General features: G+C 49.4%; 1 protein-coding gene across 2 annotated transcripts in view; it reads right to left on the bottom strand.

Annotated features, from left to right (window-relative positions):
* The window catches only part of LOC139276035 (cyclic AMP receptor-like protein A), a 458,883-nt gene that overhangs the window by 422,189 nt on the left and 21,842 nt on the right, over positions 1 to 14,852 (bottom strand). For both annotated transcript variants that reach the window (XM_070893418.1, XM_070893419.1), the window contains exon 3: positions 2,789 to 2,843. In XM_070893418.1, the coding sequence (XP_070749519.1) occupies positions 2,789 to 2,843 (55 nt within the window). The remainder of the gene's footprint in view (positions 1 to 2,788; positions 2,844 to 14,852) is intronic.

Genomic DNA, 14,852 nt, shown 5'->3' with positions numbered 1-14,852 from the left:
GGGGTATAGCAACACATGTGCCGAGCACCTTTCCGTATCTCATTCACGTGGTCATTATTCAATGTGTGAGTCTTGCTAGGAAATCTTGACAGACTATTAAAACACAGATTAGCCAACTCACCACTGACTTGGGACCTTCCTGATCTTTATGGCTTAACTCATTGATAACTAACTGAGCTATATTTTTAATTAAAAAGAAAGGATTTTCAGGTTTAAAAAGTGATAAAATCTGTGATCCAATTTAATATATCGTAGTTACATTTTCGCACAGTAAGCACAATATTCACTGCTACAGCAACATCACAGTAACTCTGGCAACCTATTAACTGCACCAAAAAGTGAAGAATAATTTTATAAGGAACCAATATTTTTCCATTGCGAATCGCATATCATTCAAAGATATTAAAAACCTTGCATGTAGTAAGCACTTCCTGCAAGTGTCATACTTACTTCCTGTAACACGTTCCCTGTCCTCACTTTGTTGGTACCACCACTGGTGTACAGGTACAGCGTTGAGAATCCGGAATTCCGGAATCCGTACTGTTCCGGAATCCGGACACCAGGATGATTCGTGGCAGGGTCGTCCGCTGACCTCTCCCTCACCTCGAGCCGCCGCCAACCTCTCCCCCGCCTCGGACCACCGGCAACCTCTCCCCCGCCGACTTCTTCCCCCGCCTCGGGCAGCCACCAACCTCTCCCCCGCCGACTTCTTCCCCCGCCTCGGGCAGCCACCAACCTCTCCCCCCCCCTCGGGCCTCCGCCAACCTCTTCCCCCCACCTCTCCCCCACCGACCTTTCCCCCGCCTCGGGCCTCCGCCAACCTCTTCCCCCCCCCCTCGGGCCGCCGCCGACCTCTCCCCCACCGACCTTTCCCCCGCCTCGGGCCTCCGCCAACCTCTCCCCCGCCGACTTCTTCCCCCGCCTCGGGCTGCTGCCAACCTCTCCCCCGCCAACCTCTCCCCTGCCTCGGGCCACCGCCAACCTCTCCCCCACCGACCTTTCCCCCGCCTCGGGCCGCCGCCGACCTCTCCCCCACCGACCTTTCCCCCGCCTCGGGCCGCCGCCGACCTCTCCCCCACCGACCTTTCCCCCGCCTCGGGCTGCTGCCAACATCTCCCCCGGCGACCTCTCCCCCACCTCGGGCCGCCGCCGACCTCACTTCTGCCTCAGGCCGACACCCCCCCCCAACCACTCGGCCGCCTAACCCCCACCCCACTTCACCTCCCCCACACCTACCCACCATGGCTCAGGCGTTTCCGGACTCGGGATGTCGGGACAGCGTCCAAAATCCAGAGTTCTGGAATCTGGAATGTTCCAGAATGATTCATGGCAGGGTCGTCCAGAATTCATAAAATGTTCCGGAATCCGGACCGGACGACCCTGCCCGACCTCGGGGCCTTGCCTTGCGCCCTTACCTCGGGGCCTCCGCGAACTCCTCCTCGGCGGGGCCCCGCCCGACGACATCCTTGGCAGCGTCCGCTGGCCCGACAACCTCCTTGGCGGGGCCCTGCCCGACAACAACCACCTCGCCAAGGCTTGCCCGACAACCTCCTCGGCAGGACCCCGCCCGATAGCCTCATCAGCGGAGTCCTGCCCGACGCAAACACCTCCTCGACGGGCTCCAGCGGCCCGCCCGACATCGTTCTTGGCAGGGCCGGCCCTACGACAACGTCCTCGGTGGGCCCTGGTCGGCCCAAACAGCTCCTCGGCAGGTACCCATCCCACCGCCCACCCCACCTTTCTGACTTTCCAAAATCCTGAAATACCCGAACCTGGGCTCGGGTGTTTCCAGATTCATGACATCAGAAAGACGTTCCAAAGTCCGGAAAAACACAAAATCCGGAACGGCCTCGGTCCCAAAGCTTCTGGATTCTTGACACTGTACCTGTAATAGAACTGAGCAATCTCTGACTCACTGAGCAATGTCACTAGAGAACTGCTATCAAATTAACACGAGTTTGACCAACATGACCTACTTTAATATTTTAATTATATAGTGAGCACTGATGACATCAGAGGAAATTTGCTTAAAAGCAGTCAACTAAGTCTGCTGAACACCAACAGTGACAGAGTTAAAACGCACATAACTTCAAATGCATGCATTAATTCTGCCTCCTCACACAATAATTCCTTTGTCAATTTATCCATCATCAGCACTACGTATTAAAAAAATAGAAAATAACATAGGAAGTTAATGTTGAAGTAAATCTAAGTGCTTGGTAAAGGCTTGCCATTGTTGAATCTCAAATTTTCAGGTCAGCTTTAATCCCTTGTTACGCGCAATCTTAAACAACAGATATAGAATTGTTCACTGCTGCAGTTACTAAAAGCAGCTGGAGGTAAACACTAATGTTACACAAATGGGATATACACAAGCTTCCATCTGAGTACACCTGACACACACATGTTCTTTCTTTCTAATAAGCAATTATATTTCATGCCTGTGGCATTCTGCATGTGAAGTGCAAATAAATTAAAAGGCGGCATTACTTCAAACAAGGAACCACTGTTTGTACCACATGAACAATCAGAATTAATGTCCCATACTAGCAGCCAGCAAAATGGAATAGATAAGTAAATTAATTAATGCCTATTCTATTAATATGACTACTTCCAGGTAGAGATATATTTTTTCCTCCTCTGCAACCATGCAAGAGCATCCAATACAGAGGTCAGTGGTCATTGTGGCAAAACCTAAAGACATTTCAGTGTTTAAAAACTGTGGCTATGTGAGTACGCTTATCATTAATTATTGCTCGGTATTTTAAATTTTATACAATGTTCTTACCTGTGCCAAAGAGTTGTACTTTCGGAATAACCATATCACAAGAAGCATAAAGGAGCTACATGAAAACATCACAATCATTAGTACACATTCTCCACAAGCATTAATAAAATATGCTCTGATTCTTTGCTTCCCAAAGGTTCACTAAATTTATCGAGTGTGTAGCTGAGTGATACAGACCAGGAATGTCCTAGGTTTAATTCTTGGAAAGTGCCGAGTTAGCTGAGCTCAATTAGGGCAATGAAAGTAGTACTATAATTGGCCTCAATACTACTGGGGTAGGCAGGGAAAACCTGGCAAAAATTGCTGCTCTTGATCACAATCAAGTTAGAATTAATATAAACGTTGGGTGGGGGCAGGATCAAACAGCCTGTGGTCACCCACATTGGGGATCTGGCATGAAATATAGACACTTGAGTGAGATATCAGATGGCAACAGATGTCCATTGAATGATGCCTCAATGAGGACTGAAGACGTTCAGCAGAGGCAAGAAAATCATCAGAAAAGGCAATTGTGGCCCTAATTTATTAAATTAGAAGTGGCACGTTTGTCTCACTTCAACTCTTTCAACCTTGGACACAAATGCATTGATGGACTCTGGCTATAACAATCTAATGAAGCACAAGAATAGTTGAAGGGAAGGTAAGACTACTCAGGGATGAAGAAGATAGTGTAGCTGTTGAGGATGACGGTATGGCAGAGATATGAAATATCTTGCATCAATTTTTACAAATGATGCGACATCATCAAACAATTGGTGGATATAACTATAGAAAAGGAAGAGAGTGAATTTATGGCGTGCACCATTGGCTATTGAAGAAAGTCGGAGGCGATAAGAGCGACTGTGGTCACTATTTGTTTTCAATCCTCCCTCAATATGTAAATTACAAACAGTGGAATGAGAGTAGCCAACATAATACCTTTTCTCGAGAGAGAAGGATAATCAGATAATTATAGACCAGTTAGTCTAACGCAGCTATGGGCAACTCTTACAATCCATGATTCGAGATAACATTAGTGCAACTTGCATTTATATAGCACCTTTAAAAGAACGGTAGCATAGTGGTTATGTTACTGATCTAGTAATCCAGGGGCCAGGACTAATAATACGGAGACGCAAGTTCAAATCCCACTACGGCAGCTGTGGAATTTAAATTCAGTTAAATATAATCTTGGATAAAGAGCTAGGGGTAGAAATTCACCTCCGCTTGCAAGGGAGCGCACCTTCCGTTTTTTAAAGTTTTCTCCGTCGCATGGGTTGTGGCAGAGGTGCCGTTGATATTCGGCACTTTGAGGGTTTTTTTTTTTGCTCGGGGTGGATGTAGTTGCGGCTGAGGGGCGGAGATGCCCTTGCAGCTGGTCGGCTGCCGCAATCACTCATCAGTGCCGTGCTAACGATGTCAGCGCGTTGCTTCAGTTAAAGGGGAGGGCCGCTGCGAGCTCTGCATGTTTTTAAAGTTAGGTCCACTGGGCCACCGGGGAGGGTTTTGGCTGGGCCAGCGGTCTGGCACCCAGGAGAGGGTGCCAGGCTGCCTGATGGCGGCCCGGCTGAACCAGTGTCGGGCCGACTAACAAAAAATAAAATGGCGTTGCCGGCAGTACCACCTTCCCTGTAAGGGCGGTCGTGCCACTGACCAACAAGGAGTGCACCGACACAAAAAGCTGTCGAGGACACCGGCCGGCAGCGGCACCACTCCCGTGGGGCAATTCAGCAAAAAGGATATTTCCCGCGGGGCAATTTCGGGAAGGGGTCGCTGCCGGCCAGTAAGGGGTCTGTGCATGCATGCCGCAGTGGGAAAATGGACAGAGCGGTCCCCGACACTGCTCTGCCCCTGATGAAGGGCAATTTTAAAAATGGCGGCCCATCCACGGAGAATCGGCGGCCATTCCGCGCCGCCATGTGGCCGTCGCTTTCAGGCAGCCAGAGGCCTCCTCAGGAGAGGCAATTTCAGCCCCCTAGTATCACTAATTGTGACCATGAAACTATCGGATTGTCGTAAAACCCATCTGGCTCACTAATGTCCGTTAGGGAAGGAAAGCTGCCGTTTTTACCTGGTCTAGCTTATATGTGACTCTAGACCCACAGCAATGTGTCTGGTCCTTAACTGCCCTCTGAAATGGCCTAGAAAGCCACTCAGTTGTAACAAACCGCTACAAGAAACAATAAGAATAAAACCGGGTGGGCCACCCAGCATCGACCTCGGCACCAGTTTCGGACACACCCAACTGACCCTGCAAAGTCCTCCTTATCAACATCTGGGGACGTGCCAAAATTGGGAGAGCTGTCCCACAGACTAGTCAAGCAACAACCTGACATAGTCATACTCACAGAATCATACCTTTCAGCCAATGTCCCAGACTCCTCCAGCACCATCCCTGGGTATGTCATAGAATCATAGACTGGTTACAGCCCAGAAGGCGGCCATTTGGCCCATCGAGCCCATGCCGACTCTCAGCCGGTCCCACTCCCCTGCGCTTTTTCCCATAGCCCTGCAATTCTTTTTCCTTCAGATACTTATCCAACTCCCTTTTGAAAGATAAAATTGAGTCTGCCTCCACCACCCTTGCAGGCAGTGCATTCCAGACCTTAACCACTCGCCGTGTAAAAAAGTTTTTCCTTCTGTTATCTTTGGTTCTTTTGCCAATCATCTTAAATGTGTTCTCTGGTTCTCGACCCTTCTGCCAATTTAAAAACATTTCTCTCTATCTATGCTGTCCAAACCCCTCATCATTGTAAATTTCCTCCCAATCTTCTCTGCTCCAAGGAAAACAACCCCAGCTTCCCCAGTCTATAAACGTAACTGAACTCCCTCATTCCGGGAATCATTCTCATCAATCTTTTCTGCACCTTTTCTAAGTGTTATATTTGCAAACTTGTATTTACTCTGTACGGCCATCAGAGGGCTCATCCCCTGGAGTCCCAAGGGATCCCATAATCCCTTGGGAGCACAGGTATTTAAGGAGGCTTCACAGGTTGGAGAGGCACTCTGGAGATCTGCAATAAAAGACTAAGGTCACACTTTACTTTGAGCTCACAGTGTTCAGTCTGACTCTTTCTCCATAAACTACAACTGGTGACGAGATACAGATAGCGAACCCAAAGATGCAGAGAACAGCGGGCATCCTGGAGAAATTCTCGGAGGGAGATGATTGGGAAACTTTTGTGGAGCGACTCGACCAATACTTCGCAGCCAATGAGCTAGATGGGGAAGAGAACGCTGCCAAACGAAGGGCAATCCTCCTCACCGTCTGTGGGGCACCAACGTATGGCCTCATGAAGAATCTGCTCACTCCAGCGAAACCCACGGAGAAATCGTATGACGATTTGTGCACACTGGTCCGAGAGCATTTGGACCCGAAGGAAAGCGTTCTGATGGCGAGGTACCAGTTCTACACCTACAAAAGGTCTGAAGGTCAGGAAGTGGCAAGTTATGTCTCCGAACTATGACGCCTTGCAGAACATTGCGAATTTGAAGGACATTTGGAGCACATGCTCAGAGACTTTTTCGTACTTGGCATTGGCCACAAAACCATACTTCGCAAACTTTTGACTGTAGAGACCCCAGCCTTGAGTAAGGCCATAGCGATAGCCCAGGCGGTCATTGCCACCAGTGACGATACTAAGCAAATCTCTCAGCACACGAGTGCTGCTACAAGAACGGTGAACAAAGTGATGTTTTCGAATCGTAACATACAGGGCATGTCACACAAACCTGCAGCTGCATGTCCGCAGATGTCGGAGTCCACCATCAAGGGTGATGAATGCAAGGCGATTAACACCTTGTTGCCGCTGCGGGGATGATCATCGTTTCCATTCATGCTGATTCAAAGGGTACGTCTGCAAGGGCTGTGGAACAATGGGACACCCCAACAAGTGTGCAGGCGAGCTGCAAATCCTGCAAACCACCATGTTGCAGAGGAGGACAGATCCACGGTGGATCACGACGAACCAGAGCCTCAGACCGAGGAGGCAGAGGTACATGGGGTGCACACATTTACCATGAATTGTCCCCCGATAATGCTGAATGTTGAACTAAATGGACACCCGGTGTCAATGGAGCTGCACATGGGCGCGAGCCAGTCCATCATGGGCAAAAAGACTTTCGAAAGACTGTGGTGCAACAAGGCCTCAAGGTCAGTCTTAACTCTAGTTTGCACAAAACTAAGACATTACAAAAAAGAACTGATTCCTGTAATCGGCAGTGCTACTGTAAAGGTCTCCTACGATGGAGGGGTGCACAAGTTACCACTCTGGGTCGTACCGGACGATGGTCCCACGCTGCTCGGCAGGAGCTGGCTGGGAAAGTTACGCTGGAACTGGGACGACATTCGAGCTCTATCGCCCGCTGACGACACTTCATGTGCCCAGGTCTTAAACAAATTTCCTTCACTGTTCGAATCAGGCATCGGGAAATTCCAAGGAGCAAAAGTGCAGATCCACCAAATTCTGGGGACGCGACCCATCCATCACAAGGCGAGAGCAATACCGTACATGATGAGAGAAAGAGTAGAGATTGAGCTAGACCGGCTGCAAAGAGAGGGCATCATTTCACCAATCGAGTTCAACGAGTGTGCCAGTCCGATCGTCCCTGTCCTCAAGGGAAATGGCACCATCTGAATCTGTGGCGATTACAAAGTAACTATCAATTGTTTCTCCCTGCAGGACCAATACCCACTACCAAAGGCCAACGGCCTCTTTGCAACGCTGGCAGGAGGAAAGACGTTCATGAAGCTGGGTGACTTCAGCCTACATGATGCATGAACTGGAGGAATCATTGAAGGCCCTCACCTGCATCGACACGCACAAAGGTCTTCTGTTTATAACAGATGCCCGTTTGGAATCCGATCAGTGGCGGTGATATTCCAGAGAAACATGGAAAGCTTACTGAAGTTGGTCGCACATACCATGGTCTTCCAGGACGACATCTTGGTCACAGGTCAGAACACAGTCGAGCATCTGCAGCACCTGGAGGAGGTTCTTAGTCGACTCAACTGCGTGGGGCTCAAGTTAAAACACTTCCAGTGCGTTTTCCTGGCGCCTGAAGTGGAGTTCTTGAGAAGAAGGATTGCGGTGGACGGCATCAGGCCCACCAACGCAAAGACGGAGGCAATCGAGAACGCACCAAGGCCACAGAACGTGACGGAGCTGCGGTCGTTTCTGGGACCGAACTTTGGTAACTTCTTACTGGGTCTCAGCACACTGTTAGAACCATTGCATGTTTTACTACGAAACGGGGATGAATGGGTTTGGGGCAAAAGCCAAGAAAATGCCTTTATAAAAGCGAGAAAATTGTTATGCTCAAATAAATTGCTTATGTTGTATGATCCAAGTAAGCGTTTGGTACTAGCATGTGATGCGTCGTCATATGGCGTCGGGTGTGTATTGCAACAAACTAATGATTTCGGGAAACTGCAACCGGTTGCTTTTGCATCCAGGAGTCGGTCTAAGGCTGAGAGAGCCTACATCATGATTGAGAAAGAAGTTTTAGCGTGTGTCTATGGGGTAAAGAAAATGCATCAATACCTGTTTGGGCTAAAATTCGAATTGGAAACTGACCATAAGCCACTTATATCCCTGTTTTCCGAGAATAAAGGGATAAATACCAACGCATCGGCCTGCATCCAGAGATGGGCGCTCACATTGTCCGCATACAGCTACGCCATCCGCCACAGGCCAGGCACAGAAAACTGCGGCGATGCTCTCAGTAGGCTGCCATTGCCCACCACGGGGGTGGAAATGGCGCAGCCCGCAGATCTAGCCATGATTATGGAAGCATTTGAAAGTGAGCAATCACCCGTCACTGCCCGGCAGATCAAAACCTGGACAAGCCAGGACCCCTTATTATCTCGAGTCAAAAGCTGTGTGCTTCACGGGAGCTGGTCCATTGTCCCAGTAGAAATGCAGGAAGAGATTAAGCCGTTCCAGCGGCGCAAAGATGAAATGTCGATACAAGCAGACTACCTTCTGTGGGGCAATCGAGTAGTGGTCCCCAAGAAGGGCAGAGACACCTTCATCAATGACCTCCACAGTACCCACCCAGGCATCGTAATAATGAAAGCATAACCAGATCAGACGTGTGGTGGCCCGGTATCGATGCGGACTTAGAGTCCTGCGTTCACAGATGTAATACATGCTCGCAGTTAAGCAATGTACGCAGGGAGGCACCACTATGTTTATGGTCTTGGCTCTCCAAACCGTGGTCTAGGGTACATGTCGACTATGCAGGCCCATTCTTGAGTAAAATGTTCCTTGTGGTTGTAGACGCGTATTCCAAATGGATTGAATACGAGATAATGTCGGCTAGCACGTCCGCTACCCTACTGAAAGCTTGCGGGCCATGTTTGCCACTCACGGCTTACCCAGTGTCCTGGTGAGTGACAACGGGCCATGTTTTAACAGTGCTGAGTTCAAAGAATTCATGACTCGTAACGGGATCAAACAGGTCATATCTGCCCCGTTTAAACCAGCGTCCAATGATCAGGGAGAGAGAGCAGTGCAAACCATCAAGCAAGGCTTGAAGAGGGTAACTGAAGGCTCACTGCAGACTCGCCTATCTCGAGTCCTGCTTAGCTACCGCACGAGACCCCACTCGCTCACTGGGATCCCACCTGCTGAACTGCTCATGAAAAGAGCACTTAAGACAAGGCTCTCGTTAGTTCACCCTGACCTACATGAACAGGCAGCTTCAACCAAAGTGTCTACCATGATAGCGCAAATGTGTCACGCGAGATTGAAATCAATGATCCTGTATTTGTATTGAATTATGGACAAGGTCCCAAGTGGCTTCCCGGCACTGTCGTGGCCAAAGAAGGGAGCAGGGTGTTTCGGGTCAAACTTTCAAATGGACTCATTCACCGGAAATACTTGGACCAAATCAAACTCAGATTTACGGATTATCCTGAGCAACCCACCTTAGACCCTACCTTTTTTGATCCCCCAACATTCACACCATTGGCAACCGGCACCACAGCTGACCACGAAGCAGAACCCATCATCCACACCAGCCCAGCAGGACCCAACACACCAGGCATCCCAGCAAGGCCAGCTGCACAGCTGCCCAGCGATGGCCCAACAAATGATTCAACAACACCAGCTTTCACACCGAGACGATCAACTAGGGCAAGAAGGTCCCCAGATCGACTTACATTGGAAATAGTTAAACTATTGTGTTCAGTTTTGGTCTCCTAATCGGAGGAAGGACGTTCTTGCTATTGAGGGAGTGCAGCGAAGGTTCACCAGACTCATTCCCGGGATGGCGAGACTGACATATGAGGAGAGACTGGATCAACTGGGCCTTTATACATTGGAATTTGGAAGGATGAGAGGGGTTCTCATAGAAACTTAAAAGATTCTGACGGGACTGGACAGGTTAGATGCGGGAAGAATGTTCCAAATGATGGGGGTCCAGAACCAGGGGACACAGGATAAGGGGTAGGCCATTTAGGACTGAGATACATAGAAACATAGAAACATAGAAAATAGGTGCAGGAGTAGGCCATTCGGCCCTTCTAGCCTGCACCGCCATTCAATGAGTTCATGGCTGAACATTCAACTTCAGTACCCCATTCCTGCTTTCTCGCCATACCCCTTGATCCCCCTAGCAGTAAGGACCTCATCTAACTCCTTTTTGAATATATTTAGTGAATTGGCCTCAACAACTTTCTGTGGTAGAGAATTCCACAGGTTCACCACTCTCTGGGTGAAGAAGTTCCTCCGCATCTCGGTCCTAAATGGCTTACCCCTTATCCTTAGACTGTGACCCCTGGTTCTGGACTTCCCCAACATTGGGAACATTTTTCCTGCATCTAACCTGTCTAACCCTGTCAGAATTTTATATGTTTCTATGAGGTCCCCTCTCATTCTTCTGAACTCCAGTGAATACAAGCCCAGTTGATCCAGTCTTTCTTGATAGGTCAGTCCCGCCATCCCGGGAATCAGTCTGGTGAACCTTCGCTGCACTCCCTCAATAGCAAGAATGTCCTTCCTCAGGTTAGGAGACCAAAACTGTACACAATACTCCAGGTGTGGCCTCACCAATGCCCTGTACAACTGTAGCAACACCTCCCTGCCCCTGTACTCAAATCCCCTTGCTATGAAGGCCAACATGCCATTTGGTTTCTTAACCGCCTGCTGCACCTGCATGCCAACCTTCAATGACTGATGTACCATGACACCCAGGTCTCTTTGCACCTCCCCTTTTCCTAATCTGTCACCATTCAGATAATAGTCTGTCTCTCTGTTTTTACCACCAAAGTGGATAACCTCACATTTATCCACATTATACTTCATCTGCCATGCATTTGCCCACTCACCTAACCTAACCAAGTCGCTCTGCAGCCTCACAGCATCCTCCTCGCAGCTCACACTGCCACCCAACTTAGTGTCATCCGCAAATTTGAAGATACTACATTTAATCCCCTCATCTAAATCATTAATGTACAGTGTAAACAGCTGGGGCCCCAGCACAGAACCTTGCGGTACCCCACTAGTCACTGCCTGCCATTCTGAAAAGTACCCATTTACTCCTACTCTTTGCTTCCTGTCTGACAACCAGTTCTCAATCCATGTCAGTACACTACCCCCAATCCCATGTGCTCTAACTTTGCACATCAATCTCTTGTGTGGGACCTTGTCGAACGCCTTCTGAAAGTCCAAATATACCACATCAACTGGTTCTCCCTTATACACTCTACTGGAAACATCCTCAAAAAATTCCAGAAGATTTGTCAAGCATGATTTCCCTTTCACAAATCCATGCTGACTTGGACCTATCATGTCACCTCTTTCCAAATGCACTGCTATGACATCCTTAATAATTGATTCCATCATTTTACCCACTACCGATGTCAGGCTGACCGGTCTATAATTCCCTGTTTTCTCTCTCCCTCCTTTTTTAAAAAGTGGGGTTACATTGGCTACCCTCCACTCCATAGGAACTGATCCAGAGTCAATGGAATGTTGGAAAATGACTGTCAACGCATCCACTATTTCCAAGGCCACCTCCTTAAGTACTCTGGGATGCAGTCCATCAGGCCCTGGGGATTTATCGGCCTTCAATCCCATCAATTTCCCCAACACAATTTCCCGGCTAATAAGGATTTCCCTCAGTTCCTCCTCCTTACTAGACCCCCCGACCCCTTTTATAACCGGAAGGTTGTTCGTGTCCTCCTTCGTGAATACCGAACCAAAGTACTTGTTCAATTGGTCCGCCATTTCTTTGTTCCCCGTTATGACTTCCCCTGATTCTGACTGCAGGGGACCTACATTTGTCTTTACTAACCTTTTTCTCTTTACATATCTATAGAAACTTTTGCAATCCGTCTTAATGTTCCCTGCAAGCTTCTTCTCATACTCCATTTTCCCTGCCCTAATCAAACCCTTTGTCCTCCTCTGCTGAGTTCTAAATTTCTCCCTCCCCACTATGCCGTCACCTCTGGTGGGTCCATTCTGCCGGTGGGACAGCAACATTGAGTGTGTACAAAGCTGGTGCTGAGGTTGATGCTGGGTGGTCCGTCCGGAAATTATGAGGAACCCTGTATAAAACACTGGTTCGGAGGGAGATGAGGAGAAACTTCTTCACTCAGAGTTGTTAACCTGTGGAATTCCCTACCGCAGAGAGTTGTTGATGCCAGTTCATTGGATATATTCAAGGGAGAGTTAGCTATGGCCCTTAAGGCTAAAGGGATCAAGGGGTATGGAGAGAAAGCAGGAAAGCGGCACTGAGGGAATGATCAGCCATGATCTTATTGAATGATGATGCAGCTCGAAGGGCCGAATGGCCAGTCCTGCACCTATTTTTTATGTTTCTAATGACTTTGGGTAGGGCGTGTTGTTATATATGTGAACTTGTATTTACTCTGTACAGCCACCAGAGGGCTCATTGCCTGGAGTCCGAAGGAATCCCTTGGGAGCACAGGTATTTAAGGAGGCCTCACAGGTTGGAGAGGCACTCTGGAGACCTGCAATAAAAGACTAAGGTCACACTTTACTTTGAGCTCAGAGTGTTCAGTCGGACTCTTTCTCCATACATAACAACTAAGGTCTTCGCATCCTTCTTAAAGTACGATGCCCAGAATTGGACACAGTACTCCAGTTGGGGCCGAACCAGTGTTTTATACAGGGTTCCTCATAATTTCCGGACGGACCACCCAGCATCAACCTCAGCACCAGCTTTGTACACACCAACGGCACACTCAATGTTGCTGTCCCACCGGCAGAATGGACCCACCAGAGGTGACGGCATAGTGGGGAGGGAGTGGCCCTGGGAATCCTCAAGATTGACTCTGGACCCTGTGAAGGCTCATGGCATCAGGTAAAACATGGGCAAATACCACTTCCCCATCCCTCAGCTGATGAATCAGTACTCCTCCATGTTGAACACCACTTGGAAGAAACACTGAGAGTATCAAGGGCACAGAATGTACTCTTGGTGGGGTACTTCAATGTGCATCATTGAGTATGACTCCGTAACACCACTACTGACCAATCTGGCCAAGTCGTGAAGGACACAGCTGCCAGACTGAGCCTGCAGCAGGTGGAGAGAGAACAAAAACGAGGGAAAAACTTATTTGACCTCGTCCTCACCAATCCATCCGTCGCAGATGCTCTGTCCATGACAGCATTGGTAGCAGTGACCACCGCACTGTCTTTGTGGAGACGAAGTCCTGTCTTCACACTGAGGAATCCCTCCAACGTGTTGTGTGGCACGACCACCGTGCTAAATGGGATGGATTCACCATCATCATAGGCAGTGCCTCGGAATTAAGGAAGACTTGCTTCCACTCTTAGAATGAGTCCTTACGTGGCTGAACAGTCCAATACAAGAGCTACAGTCCCTGCCACAGGTGGGACAGACAGTCGTTGAGGGTAAGGGAGGGTGGGACAGGTTGCCGCACGTTCTTTCCGCTGCCTGCGCTTGTTTTCTGCATGCACTCAGCGATGAGACTCGAGGCGCTCAGCGCCCTCCCGGATGCACTTCCTCCACTTAGGACGGTGTTTGGCCAGGGACTCCCAGGTGTCAGTGGGGATGTTGCACTTTATCAGGGAGGCTTTGAGGGTGTCTTTGTAATGTTTCCTCTGTCCACCTTTAGCTTGTTTGCCATGAAGGAGTTCCGAGTAAAGCGCTTGCTTTCGGAGTCTTGTGTCAGGCATGCAGACAATGTGGCCTGCCCAGCGGAGCTGATCAAGTGTGGTCAGTGCTTCAATGCTGGGGATGTTGGCCTGGACGAGGACACCAATGTTGGTGCGTCTGTCCTCCCAGGGGATTTGTAGGATCTTGCGGAGGCATCGCTGGTAGTATTTCTCCAGCGATTTGAGGTGTCTACTGTACATGGTCCATGTCTCTCAGCCATACAGGAGAGCGGGTATTACTACAGCCCTGTAGACCATGAGCTTGGTGATAGATTTGAGGGCCTGGTCTTCGAACACTCTTTTCCTCAGGCGGCCAAAGGCTGCTCTGGCGCACTGGAGGCGGTGTTGAATCTCCTAATCAATGTCTGCTTTTGTTCATAAAAGGCTCCCAAGGTATGGGAAATGGTTCACGTTGTCCAGGGCCGCGTCATAGATCTTGATGACTGGGGGGCAGTGCTGTGCGCCGAGGACAGGCTGGTGGAGGACCTTTGTCTTATGGATGTTTAGCGTAAGGCCTATGCTTTCTTATGCCACAGTAAATACGTCGACTATGTCCTGGAGTTCAGCCTCTGAATGTGTGCAGACGCAGGCGTCCGCGTACTGTAGCTTGACGACAGAGATTGGGGTGGTCTTTGGACCTGGCCTGGAGACGGCGAAGGTTGAACAGCTTCCCACTGATTCTGTAGTTAAGTTCCACTCCAGCTGGGAGCTTGTTGACTGTGAGTTGGAGCATGGCAGCGAGGAAGATTAAGAGGGTTGGGGTGATGACGCAGCCCTGTTTGACCCCGGTCCGGACGTGGATTGGGTTTGTAATGGATCCATTGGGAAGGATCATGACCTGCATGTCATCGTGGAGCAGGCAGAGGATGTTGACGAACTTTTGGGGGCATCCGAAACGGAGGAGGACGCTCCATAGACTCTCGCGGTTGACAGTG

This window comes from Pristiophorus japonicus, chromosome 11 (genome assembly GCF_044704955.1).
Source record: "Pristiophorus japonicus isolate sPriJap1 chromosome 11, sPriJap1.hap1, whole genome shotgun sequence".
NCBI lineage: Eukaryota > Metazoa > Chordata > Chondrichthyes > Pristiophoridae > Pristiophorus > Pristiophorus japonicus.
Note: the sequence above shows the minus strand (reverse complement) of the source record. Positions and strands in the feature narration are given on the sequence as shown.